General features: G+C 40.3%; 1 protein-coding gene across 1 annotated transcript in view; it reads left to right on the top strand.

The window, feature by feature from the left end:
- Positions 1 to 503: 503 nt before the first annotated feature.
- SCN7A (sodium voltage-gated channel alpha subunit 7) overlaps positions 504 to 16,732 on the top strand; it is a 77,176-nt gene continuing 60,947 nt past the window's right edge. Inside the window, exon 1 of the mRNA XM_065927887.1 lies at positions 504 to 727. Within this exon, the coding sequence (XP_065783959.1) occupies positions 718 to 727 (10 nt within the window). The 5' untranslated portion in view covers positions 504 to 717. The remainder of the gene's footprint in view (positions 728 to 16,732) is intronic.

Below are 16,732 nucleotides of genomic sequence, written 5' to 3'. Positions count from 1 at the left end.
TTGAATGCTGCAGGCTGACATCTGCCCCTGGCAGCTCTACGGGGACAGCTAGGCAAGGAGACAAAGCAAGCGACTAGAGGTAGAGACCCGAGTTCGCTGCCTTTGCCTCCTCTCCCGCTCCTGTCCCTCCGATTCGCGTCTCTTGGCCCACGCCCAGCCGCATCCCGGCTCGTCCTGGATGCTCCATTCCTTCTGGCCCTAGCGGTCCTCTGCCCGCTCCCCCTCCTCGCCCGCCCTGCTCCTCTCGCCCCCTTCCTTCCCGAGCAGCTGGTGGAAGAGACGCCACAGCTGCAGCCGCCGCCGCCGCCGCCGCGGCCCCTCTGGGTCGTCCTCACCCAGCCCGCGCCGGGGCCGGGGGCTGAGGCAGTCGGCGAGCGTGGCGTGGCTGGGAGAGGGGCGGGAGGACTGCGGAGGGCTCAAAAGCGGCCTCCCCGCGGCGGGCAGGACTCCACTGCGCCTCTGGGCAGGACAGGTCTTTGGGCGACCGACTGGACGGCCGCCCCAGAGACACTTTGCAGCCGGCAGTCCGGTGGGGTCCGTTGACTGCGGAGCTGTCGTGGCCTGGGTGGCATCAGCTGGTGCGGGCAGGCGCCGCCTCCTGAGCAGCCAGAACTCAGGAAAGCAGAGATCCGGAGGAAAGAGAACCCGGGAGGAGAAAGGGGGTCCAGGGAGCCCAGCTTCTCGGGGTTCCCGTAGGTGCTGGTGGAAGCCTGTCCCATGGCAGCAAGTAAGTACCTTTTTCTTGCTGAGTGCCCAGTCCCAGGTTGGCGATAGCTGCCGTCTGCGGCCAGCCTTTCCGGCCCACCCTGCCTGCCCCACCCCATAAACTCCTTAGGGTCCCCGGTGGGAAATGCTGGGCTCAGATTAAGAGAACTGCTTCACCAGCAACCACGGTCTGTGAATGTTTTCTCTGCACTGTATGTTATGTGTGGTCAGTTTTCTCATCTCGCCAGGTAAGTTTCTGTAAAATTTCTAAACTCCTTATATGCCAATGACTTTTTGGTTACATGGTACAATAATAGAACAGAAGGAATAAAAGCTTCTGCTAGATAAAGTAGACTTCTTCTGACGAATCTTATCTCTTACTCCAAGTAACTTAGTGATTTCAAGATAGGTGCTTTTTGTGTAAGAATCAATAGTATAAAATTAGCAGCACAAATGTGATAGGAAATGGCATGCCCAGTTTTAATGGCTGGGCATTTTGGTACTGTTTGGATCAACAGGTTTTTTTTTTTTTTTTCATTTTTCCATTGTTTGGCTCTGTAATATGCATACCTTCTGAAGGTTTTCTTTTGGAAGTGATGATGATGTGTTCATGGTGACTCTGGTTGTATGTTGCTTCCAATACTATCAGTCTGAGAAGGACAAATGATGAATTCACGTGGAATAACACACTAATGGGTTCCTTTCATTAGTGGAAATCATAGAGTCAAGTTTGGATACTGGCCAGAAAAATCTCTTGAAATGGAAAGGAGTTTGAGTGGTGCTTTTTGTGAATATTTTTCTTCCTAGCTATCATGTAGTCTATAGCAAATATAAGGAAGCCAGGCCTTGCTATGACCAGCCCTAATTCAAGTTTCTATAACCCAACCTCTAGTTTTACAAGTAAAGAAGATAAGACCCATGAGTAATAATTTGATGAGCTAACTTGGGTTAATCACTGATGAGCTAATCACTGAAGAAAACTTTGAATTTAATATGACAAATTACTTTGAATTTAATGTGGTAAAACTTTATGTTTGTTTCTGTAAAATTGAAGTTATTTAACTTTTTATTTAAACTTTATGTTTCTTATTTGTAAATGATATAAAAAATTACAGACCCTGATAAGGACCAAATGAGAGAGATTACATGGAGGTTTATGTAAAGGTAGTACCGTGTGTAACTACTGCTTATATAAGGAATTGTTCCTCATTTTCATCCACTGCACTCTCTAGCTCTCAATTAAACTCCAGCTCAATATAAGTTTTGACAGGTCTCACTAGAATGCACTAGAGGAAGCAAAATTCAAATTCAAGTCATGAACTACTGCCACCAATACAATTTAAAGTATATTCAACCTGTGAGCCTCCATCCTTACAAAATTGTGTGCCTTGGATAACAATTCATATTTAAACACTTCTGAATATTCTCAAAATATGATTTACTATCTTCCTCTTTTTAGTTTTAAATTTTGTTTTGGGCATATGTTCTTACTTCCTTGGAATGAAACCATTACATATTTGGATATTGCTGAATTTGTTTGGTCCACTAATTAACACAGGAGAAGTCAAAGTTTAGGCATAAATACACTATTCCTGATTGCTAGGATTTAGTAAAATTCTTCACTGAAGGAAGAGGTACTGTGAGCTCCTTTTTACCACCAATGTATTCAAAACAGGTGAAAAACCAGAAATAGGACATAGACCCAGGAAAAGGACCAACAGATTTCAAATGGCTGGATACAGTGTTGCTATGTCAGTTACCACTGGAGAGGGGGCCCTGGAGCTAAGCACCCAGAAACTGGGTCCTCTGTTTCCTGTGGGAGAGGCTCTGGGAGGATAGTTGACACATTCCCACTAACTTTGTACAGCGAGGATGAATACAGGTCTAAAGCACACTGGAAATGGGAACAACCATAATTTACTCAATGTCTCACTTAGGAAAGAAGTATCCTAATATGCCCCAGTCCTAGATCTCACTATGACAGGATCTGTAACACCACTGACATATTTAACCCTCAACCTACCACCGTAGACTCTCTCTTGAAAACTTATGGTGGAGGCATCAGCATGAAAGAGACATTCTAGATTCCTGGGAGTCTGGTTCCATGATTTCCACTAACTCCTGTCACAATTTGTCCACTGTGAGAGGACATCTACAAACTCTTTCTTCCCTGTCAAGCAACCATCATATGACACTAACTTTATGGACAAACCTCATTTTCCCCTGAGTTGGTCCGCTTTTCTTCTATTAACATGGGCTAACTAAGGCCATGCAAACAAGGTCTTAACCTCTGAAACATGAAAAAGGGAACCTTTAATGTTGAAGAGAAAATTTTCGAGGTTATACTCTATGCTGATGTGGGGAAATCTCATTTGTCTAGATAACATATCTCTGTTGTATACACAGCATTTCTGATTGGATTGACTCAGTTTGTTGCTGACTGAGGACAGCCAGCTCTGTGGACAGTTTTGATTGTGGTGAAAGCCAGGTGCTGGACTGTATCAGCATCAAACAGAGGCTTAATGGAAATGTTGAAGCCCCACTCAGGGAAATTTCTGATTTTAAAGATCAAAGATTATTCCGTCCAGGGCACTTGGTTTTAAACTAGGACATAAGAGGATACTGATTGGGGGGCTGTACTCCCTGGTTGAATATATGGTACTGAGTGGAATATTCCTTCTCTCCTGCTTTAAATGACACAGTGGGGCTCCCCATCCACCAACCTCTCATTCTTTGGGTTTTTGCAGAGACTGCATGGTCTAAGCTACTGATTTGGCTTTGGCTCTAGCGCATAGCTGGTCTCACCCTAGTATGTTTTATGGCTCGTCTCTAGTTGCTTTCCAATTTGAGAAGGAGTTGGTGTCTGTGTATTTGGTTCCACTTTTGAAAAGCTAGAGTAGTTTCAGGGTGGTATAAGTAGATCCCGGAAAAGCAGACCGACTGTTTCAGAATGACCTGGAGCAGAGGTAAATAGCCAATTCTAAGAGGCATCCTGGGTTCCAGTGACTTTGCGAGTTCTGGAACGTTTTTAATGTTTTTTGAATGTTTAAATGTCTTAAAATGTTTTTAAATTTTTCCACAGGTTCAGTGGAGCCTGAAACCATAGGCCAGAGGGTCTCAGGATTGCTAATGAGTCTAGAAGTTACATGCATAGCAAGCTCTCCTTTGTATTATTCTCACAGGAACAAGAATACTTTCCTCCCTCTTGAGCTCTTAGCTCTTAGGTGGCCTCTGGCCAGATTCTTCTGATCAAGGGTCTGATTGACTAGGGTCACAAGAGTAACTAGTTCTAGAAAGATTCTGGCTTTTCTCCAACTTGCTTGTTTTGGTGGCCTGGACAGGCACAGCTATAAATTATTATCATATCCATAGAAACAAGGAAACAAGGGACCCTGCTAGTGAGCCATGAGGTTGCCATAGAGAAGCTCAAGTGGGCATGCTTAAAACCCAGGCAACTTTCCTTCATGTTCCTGGAACTCTTCTCTGCCTCCACTGCCGGTTCTAACTCTCACCCTGGTGAGAGTTCATCTCCCACAGACACTTACTCTCCTGAATCCTGTCAGAGCATTCAAACATGCATTGACCTTTCCATTGACCTTTCCTTGGTCTTGTTCTTTTAAGTGGATGTGAAAAGAGACTGGGTGCTAAGACTCTCTCATAAGACACTCTTGCCCAGATTTCTTCTCCTCAGTATAAATCATAACACTGTGAATGTGTGGTATCTGAATTCCTGAACTGCACCTCTCTGGAAAGATGACTCTTCCAAAGACCTGATCTCCTGGTTATGTTAGTAAACCATCACTAGAATTCGAGTCTATTAGATTTGAGGAGAGTTCAGGTGTCTCAGACAGTAAAGAATCCACCTGCAATGCAGGAGACCTGGGTTTGATGCCTAGGTTGGGAAGATTCCCCTGGAGAAGGGAATGACTACCCACTCCAGTATTCCTGCCAGGTGGCCAGCAGCCCATGGAGTTGCAAAGAGTTGGACACGACTGAGCAACTAACCCTTTCACCTTTCACTTCATTTCCCAAAGTAGAACTTTTAATTTGCGGGAAAGATGGAATGTATTCCTTTAGATTTTTGCTGGTACTTATTTATTTCCAAGACTTCTTTCCTAAGTTTTAAATCCAGAAAAGTACCCCGAATGAAAAAATTTTTAAGAAATAAAATCAAAACAAAATGGCAATGCATACTTATATTTTTGAGAAAATTACTTATTTACTATTTTCTTCTGCAGAATAACATATTCTAAGAATGTGCTGGCTGAAATTGTCACAGTGAGGGAGTTGAGTCCAGAATTAAGTGGATGTATTGAAGCCAAATCAGGATGACCACAGCTGCAGGCAGAATCTAGGTCCAAGTGTAGGAGTCAGATAATCAAAGCTAAACAGGAAGTAAGCAACTGAAGTGAAAAATATGATCCCAAAGCAGAAAAAGAAATAGGCTGAAGTCCTGAGGAACAGACAGCTATAAAATTCCAGGTGGATTGGCATTATTCTGGTCAATCTCTTTTATCCCCAAGCCTCAGTGTGTAAACTTTACATTTCTGGATTTTAATAATGCATGTACATGGTAAATTATGTTCAAGTAGTACTTTTCAGGTGGCACAGTGGTAAAGAATCCGCCTGTTAATGCAGGAGACGCAACAGACACGGGTTCAATCCCTGGGTCAGGAAGATCCCCTGGAGTAGGAAATGGCAACCCACTCCAGTATTCTTGCCTGGAGAATCCCATGGATAGAGGAGAGCCTGGTGGGTTATAGTCCATGGGGTCACAAAGAGTCAGACATGACGGAGTGAGCAAGCACGCATTAGTATAGAAATACTAACAAGAAAGCAGCAGAGCTCTTTGACACCTTTTCAGTCCTTCTCCATAGACATAGCAGTTTCTTCCTTTTAGAGGGAAAACATCATGCATGTGCAAGCATATATGCCACTGTGTATCTAAAACATTTTATTCAAAGACGTTCTTTGAATGCAATGCAAGCTGTTCTCAACACTGTGTTTTTCACTAAATACTTTATTTGGTGAATCTTTCCATATGAACTTAAACTTCAGCAACATATTCATAGGGCAGTTTAACTGCTGGGTGAAAGAGTTCATTCAGCGTTATTTTAGGGAGTATTGTCAAGCAATCTTTCAGAAAAAAATGCACTTGTTTACACTCTCAACTGAACCATGAGAGGGCCCATTACTTCTGTATCCTCGCCTGCCAAAGATGGCGTCCATTGGGAAGAATCTCCAGTATGTCTCTAGAGTTTTACTGCTAAAATTATTGATTGTTTTAATCTTACCATATCTTTCAAAATACCATGACTCATCTTTCCTGATGCTTCTTAAAAGACAATTAAAATATTTTTGTATCCTTCATGAGAAAAAAGCAATGCATCTAATATCATTTGAGTTCTAAACCCTGGGGAAGAAAAAACAATTGAGAACTCTTGGTGAAAGGGCTTTGCATCAGAGAATTTAGCTGTGAGTCATTATAGAAACTGGGAAAGATGAAATATAAGCCATAATACATCTATGAAGTGCAATCAAAAGGCTCCAATGAATAGAAATATGATCTAAATTCTTTACTAAAGCAGGTGTGGTTCCTATATTCTCAAAAATACAGAGATTCCAGTTAATCATTACATTAACTCTGTCTCCCTCACTTACGCATGCAGTACATTCTAGTCTCCAAATGTTTACAGCCTTGTTACTATTATCATTACATTTTTTTTGCAATTATCTGAATGTAATTGGTGCAAGAGGCTTGCTGTATTGTCCTTGTCTAATAGCATAATTGTCTCAAAATAGCTTGGTGTGAGAAGTCATTTTACCCTTTATTTCCTATTTCCTGTCAGAGTGAAATTGACATTTGCTGTTATCCCTTCTCTATGGATCTATGGTGCTAATTTTTGCTTCATTTTTTTTAGTTTGAGTTATCTTGCTGTACAGGTCTACACCTTTGTAAGTCACGCTAAATCTTTTGGTAAATGTAGTAAGAGAATTAATAAATAAATATATATATATATATATATTATCCCGTACATAGTAAAACATTTCATAATTCTCTTTGGCAAAGCTATTCTAGCATCTGTTTCTCATGCTTAGGATCAACTCTGTCTTCCCAGAAAGCATATGGGTTGATTACTTAGATGCAGTAGTTTTAATTCCTTCAGGTGGGAAAAATGAAAGTGAAGAGGCTGTGAGTGCTCTGGACAGTCACCTCCTATATGTGCAATATCTGTTTCACAGCTTGACTGCATTACTGGTAGGCTGTACTCTGGGAATTGAACTGAGGGACAGGGAAGCAATGAGTAATAGGATACAGAGGGAGAGAAAAAAAACACTGACTTCTGGTAGCCCCTTTCTTTCCTGGCCTTCATGATCTCTAAGACGATGCAGCTGCAGTTGCTGATTGAGAATGCTGCTTATCCACACAACCTTCTTCCTGGGAACTTAGCTACAGAGGGGCTGAGCATGAAACGACTGGTTGAGTGACTGTGTCATTCATCATCTAACTCAGATGCTTTCTTTTGAAACGGACAGGGAATGGCATAATAATTAGTTCTCAGCAACAAAAAAGAACCCTGTGATTCCTGGTGATGCTACTGAACTATGAAACTGAGTGGGTCAGAAACAAAAGGAAAGGGTGGAAGGGAAAAGTTAGATTTATTATCTTGGGGGTAACTGGGAGCAACAGGATAAGGTGGATGTTCTGGTTGCATGTTTTATTTCAAACTTTAGACCTGTTTTGTGCCAGGACATATGTGGCAGAATGGCAACATCTGGTAAGGTCAAGGCACCCACAGAATCAGGAAAATTCTAGAGCTGAGGGAGATAAGGGGTCCAGAGAGGTGAAAAGCATTTGATCCTTTGGAGAAGTGATATTCTAAAGCAAGTATTTGCCTCAGAAATTCTGGTATAAGCCTCTTCTGTCTTTCATACTTGGGATATCAGAGAACATAAAACAACATGTAATGATGACTTTGCTTGCTTTATGAGGGTGGTTAGATGAAGCATGGCTATCAGCCAAGGAATCTTTCTCTCTAGCAGGCTGCATTAGGTTCATCCCAAGGGGCCCTAGCCCAAGATACTCTGAAATTGTCTGTCTGGGTTGGGCTGCTGACTCCTACATTTTCAATATTAGCACTAATATCCAGTCAAGAGCTGATATAATTCAAATCAGGTGCATGAGAAGGTATTCTTTCCCTACATCTCTCAGTATCGGGATGTTGATCTAAGGCCACCATCCTCTCCCCTTCCCCATCGTCTCAGAGGCCTCAGGATTCATAAACTGCAGGTTTGACACGCTCACATCTAGTCAACCACCCAGGACCATATTATTGAAGGCTTTGTGCCCATCTCAAGCTAACCTAGAGCCAGAGTAGGTGCTGGAGGTTTATGGTTGGCCCTAGATGACAACTGGTCCAGAGCTCTTCCATCTGATTTGCAGATTTAGGGCACCATTTGTGGATCTATGAGCTTAGTTCCGCTGGTCAGAAGCTGAGCAAAAATAAAGGGCTAAGAAAATCCACAGTTTCACTGCAGATTGAGAGGATGCTTAAGGAGGTCAAGTGGTTGTGTATGGTCCCAGGAGCACCAAGGTATAGTTCCAGTTCTGTATTTTTAAAACAAATATTGAGATCATGTCTTATACCTCAGGGGAACTAGTTGCATCCAGGACTTTAGGACTGAAGACAACATATAGAATCTAGTTGCATGACAAAGCCCCTTTGAATTCCTTTGGGAAGTGGCAAAGAGTACTTTTTTTTTTTTTTTTAATTGCTAACCCCTAATATGACTACTGGCCAGGAATTTTTGGTTAATGATCTAATAGATCTTTGGGTTCATGAGAAGTACAATTCTAGGAAGATTCCAGTTCCATTACAATGTGCTCATTTTTTCAGTTTAACAAGGGGTAATTCAGAAATCCCAGAGGCCACTTTCACAAAGTAGTGGAAATTTTGAGAATACCTAGAAAAACTGGGAACATTGAGTGCTTCAGAATATTGAGTTAGACCACTTTCCTAAACTCACTGGTAGGAAACCAAAGCAGTTGTTTTCTTAGAAGATTCAAGTAAGACTATTTAGGGTAGAATTAGTTAACCTTTTATGTTCCTGGCAATCAGGCTTTCTGTTGCCTTTATCACTGTCACAATAGTATTTTTTGTTGAGCTTGGAGACCCTCATTGGGATCCTATACCCAGTGATCTGCATCCCTTCTTGGTATTTCAGCTGCCACTTAGCTTCCTGTTCATTGTTCTCAGGCAATTTGTAATCAGATGCAGATAGACTGTTAACTGACACTGGCTGTGATTTCCTATTGTGTGTATTGACTGTTTCATTCTGAAGTTTAAGGTCCTTGACTGTGCTTTCTTCAAGAAGAGAGATGTTAATTCTCATTGTTGGAAAATTTGACAAACTCTCCGTAGAATCCAGACCCACTAGTGTTGGAGATGATTTTAATTTGCATCTCTTTTGCTTTGAGATAACCAAGATAACTTGATTTTTATTTGTTCACAAGTCTGTCTCCCATTGTTCTTAAATTCAGTAACTATAATTTATTAATATTTACAGCACTGATACCTAGCTCAGTGCTTGGCACTTAATAAATACATGTTCCACAAATGACTGATAAATGAATGTCAAAAGGAAACACCATGATTAAACTTATTGCCCTATATGACATGTCAAACTGCAGTAACAATCTTTAAAGGAAAATTAGAGCTCACTTTTTAAAAACATACCTAAAACCAAAAAGCTAAAATATATAATTATAAACATATATGATTGTAGATATCTTTTTGAGAGACTTGAGAGATAAGTTTTTGAGAGTGTTTGCAGCCACTCTCTGCAACATGTGCTGTGCTTAGTTGCTCAGTCATGTCCAACTCTTGCAACCGCATGAACTGTAGCCAGGCTCCTCTGTCTGTGAAGATTCTCCAGGCAAGAATACTGGGGTTGGTTGCCATATCTTCCCAACCCAGGTATCGAATCCAGGTCTCCTGCACTGCAGGCAGATTCTTCCCCGTCATACCAGGGAAGTCTTCTGTAAGATAACATATTCCAATAATGTGTTAACAAGGGGTCTGAGATGGGTTAGGACAAGGAAACCAAGGGAGGATAGAGTTGAGCAATCAGGAAATCTGAAGCTACCAAAAAGCCCAGAACTGGGACCTGAAGTAGGTCAATCCTGTTAGGCACACATGTTGTTGTTCAGTCTCCCAGTCATGTCCAACTCTTTGCGACCCCATAGACTGCAGCACGCCAGGCCTCCCTATTCCTCACCATCCTCCAAATTTGCCCAAGTTCATGTCCATTGCATTGGTGATGCCATCCAGCCATCTCATCCTCTGATGCGCTTTTCTTCTTCTGCCCTCAATCTTTTCCAGCATCAGGGATTTTTCCAGTGAGTCAGCTGTTCGCCTCAGATGACCAAAATACTGGAGCTTCAACTTCAGCATCAGTCTTTCCAACAGTATTCAGAGTTGATTTCCCTCGAGCTTGACTGGTTTGATCTCTTTGTTTTCCAAGGGACTTTCAAGAGTCTTCTCCAGCACCACAGTTCGAAGGCATCAACTCTTTGGCACTCTGCCTTCTTTATGGTCCAGCTCTTACAAGCATACATGACCACTGGGAAAACGATAACCTTGACTGTATGGACATTTGTTGGCAGAGTAATGTCTATGCCCTTCAACACAGTCTAGGTTTGTCATTGCTTTTCTGCCAAGAAGCAGTTGTTTTCTGATTTCATGGCTCCAGTCACCATCCGCAGTGATTTTAGAGCCTAAGAAGAGGAAATCTGTCACTACTTCCACCTTTTCCCCTTCTCTTTGCATGAAGTAATGGGGCCACATGCCAAGATCTTACTTTTTTAATATTTAGTTTTAAGTCAGCTCTTTCACTCTCCTTCTTCACCTTCACCAAGAGACTCTTTAGTTCCTCTTTACTTTCTGCCATTAGAGTGGTATCACCCACATATCTGAGGCTGTTGAGGTTTCTCCCACCTATCTTGATTCCAGCTTGTAACTCATCCAGCCATTATTTCTCATGATGTGCTCGGCATATAGGTTAAACAAACAGCATGACAGCAGACAGCCCTGTCGTACTTCTTTCTCAATCTTAAACCAGTCAGTTGTACCATACAGGATTCTAACTGCTGATTCTTAACCTGCATACAGGTTTCTCAGGAGACAGGTAAGATGGTCTGGTATTCCCAACTCTTTAAGAGCTTTCCACAGTTTCTTATGATCCACACTTGTCAAAGCCTTTGGTGTATTCATTGGAACAGAGACAGATGTTTTTCTGAAATCCCCTTGCTTTCTCTATGACCCAGCGAATGTTGGCAGTTTGATCTCTGGTTCCTCTGCCTTTTCTAAACCCAGCTTGGATGTCTGGAAGTTCTTCATTTGCAAATGCTGAAGTGTAGCATGCAAGATTTTAAGCATGACATTACCAGCATGGGAGATGAGTGCAGTTGTTGGATAATTAGCACGTTCTTTGATACTATCCTTCTTGGGAACTGGGATGAGGGTTGACCTTTTCCAGTCCTGTGACCACTGCTGGGTCTTCCAGATTTGCTGACACACTGAATGTAACACCTTGATGACATCATCCTTTAGGGTTTTGAATAGCTTTCCTGGAATTCTATCACATCCACTAGCTTTATTAATAGCAGTGCTTTCTAAGGCCCGCTTGACTTCACACTCCAGAATGTCTGACTCTGGGTGACTGACCATACCATCTTAGTAATCTGGTTAATTAAGATTCCTTGTCTTCTTGATCTCTTCAGCGTCTCCTAGATCTCTGCTGTTTCTGTCCTTTATTGTGCCCATCTTTGGGCAACGTGTTCCCTTGATACTTCTAATTTTCCCAAAGACATGTCTAGTCTTTCCCTTCTGTTGTTTTCTTCTGTTTTATGCACTGTTCTTTGAAGAAGGCCTTCTTGTCTCTCCTTGCTATTCTTTGGAACTCTGCATTTAGTTGTACATAACTTTCACTTTCTCCCTTGCTTTTCACCTTTCTTTTTTCCAGATATTTGTAAAACCTCCTCCAACAACCACTTTGTCTTGTGCTTTTCTTTTTCTTTGGGATAGTTTTGTTCACGGCTTCCTGTGCAATATTATAGACCTCCGTCCGTAGTTCTTCAGGCACACTGTTTGCTAGATCTAATCCTTTGAATCTATTTGTTACCTCCACTGCATATTCACTGGGGATTTGATTTAAGTCATACCTGGCTGACCTAGTGGTTTTCCTGATTTTCTTTAGTTTAAGCCTGAATTTTGCTATGAGAAGCTGATGATCTGAGCCACAGTCAGCTCCTTGTCTTGTTTTTGCTGACTGTATACAGCTTCTCCATCTTTGGCTACAAAGAATGTAATCAATTTGATTTTGGTATTGACCATTTTTTGATGTCCATGTGTAAAGTCATCTCTTGTGTTGTTGAAAAAGGGTGTTTGCTGTGACCAGTGCATTCTCTTGGCAGAATTCAGTTATCCTTTGCCCTGCTTCATTTAGCCATTCCCTCCTCCAGGGGATCACATTTAGTCAGAATTCTCTGCTATGACCTGTCCCTTGTGGATGGCCCTACACAGCATGGCTCTTAGCTTCACTGAGTTATGCAAGTCCCTTCTCCTTGACAAGGCAGCGATCTGTGAAGGGGTTGGCACACATAATGAGGAGAATTAACCAAAACTGGCTAAACCGTGGGCAGAACACAGCTGTAGAGAGTGTAAAGAGCCAGAAATCAAATCATTTAAGTCAGGAAAGGGTGAAACAATCTCAGGGGCAAAAAATGTTGCATTAAAGAAAATGTTAGCTATACTGGAGTAAAGATATTCCAACACAGGAAAAATCCAAGAATATATATCAGTTATGCAGCAAGTGGAGTGAAGCCTGAAGTTTTTGGCTAGAGCTTATATACACATGGGAATACAGTAGCTGTTTTCATCAGATGTTTGATCTGCCCTAACAGCTGCCTTTCAATCAGTTCTCACATGTAGAAATATTTCTCTTGTCCTCGTATATAGAAATATTTCTAGCTGTGCCACTTTAAATCATCAGGTGATAAGTGTGGCATGTTTTGAATTATACTTGTTACAGTCCAAACTTGAGTTGACTTTGATACAATTCTTGCCAAAATCTTACTTTAGCAATTCAGTTTTTTAGAAAAGCAGTCTAATGGACAGATTAACTATTAATCTTTCTATATTTTTCAGGCATTTGTGCTATATTAAGATCACTCCCCAGAAAACATAGTGCCTGGATCATACTTCATAAATTCCCCACAGAAATGCTTTTACTGAATTATGATTTAATGATTAATAATTTATAATCTGCACTCAGCTGTCTAAAAGTTATATGCAAGCCAGTTTCATTTGATTAAGTGCTTGCATTTCTTTATCATACTATAGAAGATAGTGTCCACTATCTATCTATTCATCTAGTCAACAACCATGGTAGTTTCATTCAACAGCAAAATTATGACTAAAGAAGTCTTTTGGTATAACTACTGGGTAGGGAGAGAGAATTAACAGTGGGAGTCAGTGCTGTGGAGCAGGCTTACATGTATAGTCTGGTTTCATGTTTATGACCCTGTGAGGTGCATGAGGGGTTCCCAAGTTTACCCAGGCTATGTTATTAAAGTCTCATAGCTAGTAGGTGGCAGACGGAGGAATCAAAGATTGTTGTGCTGTGAAGGGATAACAGAAAGAAAAAGAAGACTATATTTGAACTGTACACATTTAATGTATGTGTATGTTAGTCACTCAGTCATGTCTGACTCTTTTTCAACCCCATGGACTATAGTCTGCCAGGTTCCTTTGTCCATGGGATTTCCCAGGCAAGAATTACTGGAGTGGGTAGCCTTTCCCTTCTCTATGGGATCTTCCCCACCCAGGGATCAAACCTGAGTCTCCTGCATTGGAGTCAGATTCTTTACCACCTGAGCCACCAGGGAAGCCTATACAATAAGAATACTGGCTGACAAATTAAATTTTGAGGTTTCTATGGATGGTGTCCAAATATATTTTCATTAATGGTAGCATCTTTGCAGTAAGTTTATGACATCCCTTTGTATCTACTTTTAAGGACAATAGTTTTTATACACATAAACTTAATAATGTTTCTTAACAGTTAGAATGTATCCCTAAAAATATAAAAGAAACATTTTTACTTAATATGAAATGATATTTGTAAAATGCTTTTGATTTTGTTCATTCAATGCTGCATAGGTTTAGTTTATCTAATATTTAGCCAAAACCTTTAGGTCCTATGATACTCTGTGAAAATTCAATTCAAAGATTCTAGGATTGGAAAGTTCTAAGACTGTAAGGTCACAGTCAATGAATAACTCATCTATAGATGGAATGATTTGAATTTTATCAACATTCTGATCCCATTTGAAGACCTTCCAGTTTACATGCATGCCTTTTGATTGTAGTCATGGAATACAGCAGAAGAGAGAGTAACTGCCTCCTCCATTTTCCTTCAGTATAGATAAAGGTTATATTAAGTTTCTTGGTAGACACAATCAGCATTTATTGATATTGCAGTTACTGTTAAGTAAATCCCCTTGGCAGTTTCCTCTGCTGCAAAAATATACTTACTGCATTTGTGCAGACAGGTTGTTTTGGTTCAAATTTCAAAACCTGATGTGTATTGAACTATACTATTATTCTATTAAATTTGACCAGTCATTCCAAGATATAAAATTATATCACAGCTTAAAATTTTTATTTACTTTGAACCTATTATGTGCCAATCATTGTACTAGGCACTTCTTTCACATTATTTGATTTTATCCTTAAGTTAACCTGGGTAGGATCCCAATTTTATGACTGACAGTTTCAAGAATATAAGTAGTTTAACTGAGACCTCTAAGAACAGAACAGAATTAGTAACAGAATTTAGGATTTCAATGTAGGTCTAATTCCTAAGTTTGTGATTTTGTTTATACTAGCCTATAACCATGAGCCATTAAGGAACAATTCAAGGAACTCCATGTAAGGAGTACAATTTTGAAAGCTTATTAAATTTTTTAAAGGAAGATTCTACGTGTAAGTAAGAGAAAACTTCAGTTTTTTGCAGTGTGTCTTCATAAACTGTACTTATTCAAAGCATTTTGACTCCCCTCAACAAAACTTGATGTGTGAGGTATTACTATGTTATTGTTCATTCATTCATGTGTGCCTGACTCTACCACCCCATGAATGACAGCAAGCCAGGCTTCCCTGTCCTTTACTATCTCCCGGAGTTTGCTTAGACTCATGTCCTTTGAGTTAGTGATGCCATCCAACCATCTTATCCCCGTCTGTCACCCTCTTCTCCTCCTGCCCTCAATCTTTCCCAGCATCAGAGTCTTTTCCAGTGAGTTGGCTTTTCTCATCAGGCGGCAAAAGTATTCAAGCTTCAGCTTCAACATCAGTCCTTCCAATGAATATTCAGAGTTGGTTTCCATTAGGATTAACTGGTTTGATCTCCCTGCTCTTCATGGGACCCTCACAAGTCTTCTTCAACACCATAGTTATAAAGCATCAGTTCTTTGACACTCAGCCTTCTTTATGGTCCAACTCTCACATCTGTACATGACTACTAGAAAAACCACAGCTTTGACTATATGGACCTTTGTTGGCAAGGTGATGTCTCTGCTTTTTAATACGCTGTCTAGGTTTATTGTAGCTTTTCTTCCAAGAAGCAAACGTCTTTTAATTTCATGGCTACAGTCACCGTCCGCAGTGATTTTAGAGCCCAAGAAAATAAAGTCTGTCACTATTTCCATTTTCCCTGTCTATTTGCCATGAAGTGATGCGAATGCCATGATCTTTGTTTTTTGAATGTTGAGTTTTAAGCCAGCTTTTTCACTCTTCTCTTTCCATGTCTGGTTCTAACTGTTGCTTCTTGACCTGCATACAGGTTTCTCAGAAGCCAGGTAAGTTGGTCTGGTATTCCCATCTCTTTAAGAATTTTCTAGTTTGTTGTAATTCACACAGTGAAGAAAGGCTTTGGTGTAATCAATGAAGCAGAAGTAAATGTTTTTCTGGAATTCCCTTAGTTTTTCTATGATCCAGTGCATGTTAGCAATTTGATCTCTGGTTCCTCTGCCTTTTCTAAATCTAGCTTGTACATCTGGAAGTTCTTGGTTCATGTACTATTCAAGCCTAGCTTGAAGGATTTTGAGCATTGTGTTTATATGTACATATGGTGTGTATAAACAATTACTAATGGTCCTTTCATAAGTATTTTGTGCATGATTGAAGCAAGTTATTTGAAAAATAGGTAAATTTTTTGATGTGCAATTGTTAGTTTTCACTAATTAACAAAGAGGGTTTCAAGTTGATATATGTTAATATTTCGATTCCATATTTCTCTCTTTTAAAATTGCTTAACACCCCATCCTTGCAATATCCTTGGAGAGTCTTGGGCATAAGCAGACATTGCTATTATGAAAATGTCCCTCTTTGTGGTCACAAGTGATTGAACCAAGGGAAAATAAATCCATTGGATAGACTGAGTATCTTTTTATTTACATTTTGGGAAATAGAATTTATAGGTGGGAGCTTAAATTGAAAAATCAAATAAAGTTGAAGCAGGGGTGGCACTTTGTTCTATATACATTCTTAGAAGTGAGCATAGAAAGTCATTCTTTAGATGCCTAATGCAGTAGGAATTAAGAAAAGTCAAGAAAACTGTGATGTCATGAAAGGTATAAGTTGTCCCAGGGATTATTTTCCATTTTTATATTTCAGGATTAAGAAATGGACTGCGTGTCCTCTCCTTGGATGTCTGGAGATTAGCATCTGTATAGTTAAAATTTCTCTTACAAACCACTTATTTAAAGCTGGTACTAATTTGATTCTCACAATGATTTATACTCCATTATTGTTAACCAAGTTATTTTTTTTTCTTACTTTCCACTAATAGCAAGTAATGGATCCAACTATTAAAAAACTCAATTTTACACAACAGAGGAAAATTCTGGATTAGTGTATCTGTGTGTATGTTACATATGTATGTGATTTCTGTCTTATGACATTAT

This window comes from Muntiacus reevesi, chromosome 3, assembly GCF_963930625.1.
Source record: "Muntiacus reevesi chromosome 3, mMunRee1.1, whole genome shotgun sequence".
Taxonomy (NCBI): Eukaryota; Metazoa; Chordata; class Mammalia; order Artiodactyla; family Cervidae; genus Muntiacus; species Muntiacus reevesi.
The sequence above is the reverse complement of the archived record's forward strand: the minus strand, read 5'-3'. Positions and strand labels throughout refer to the sequence as shown.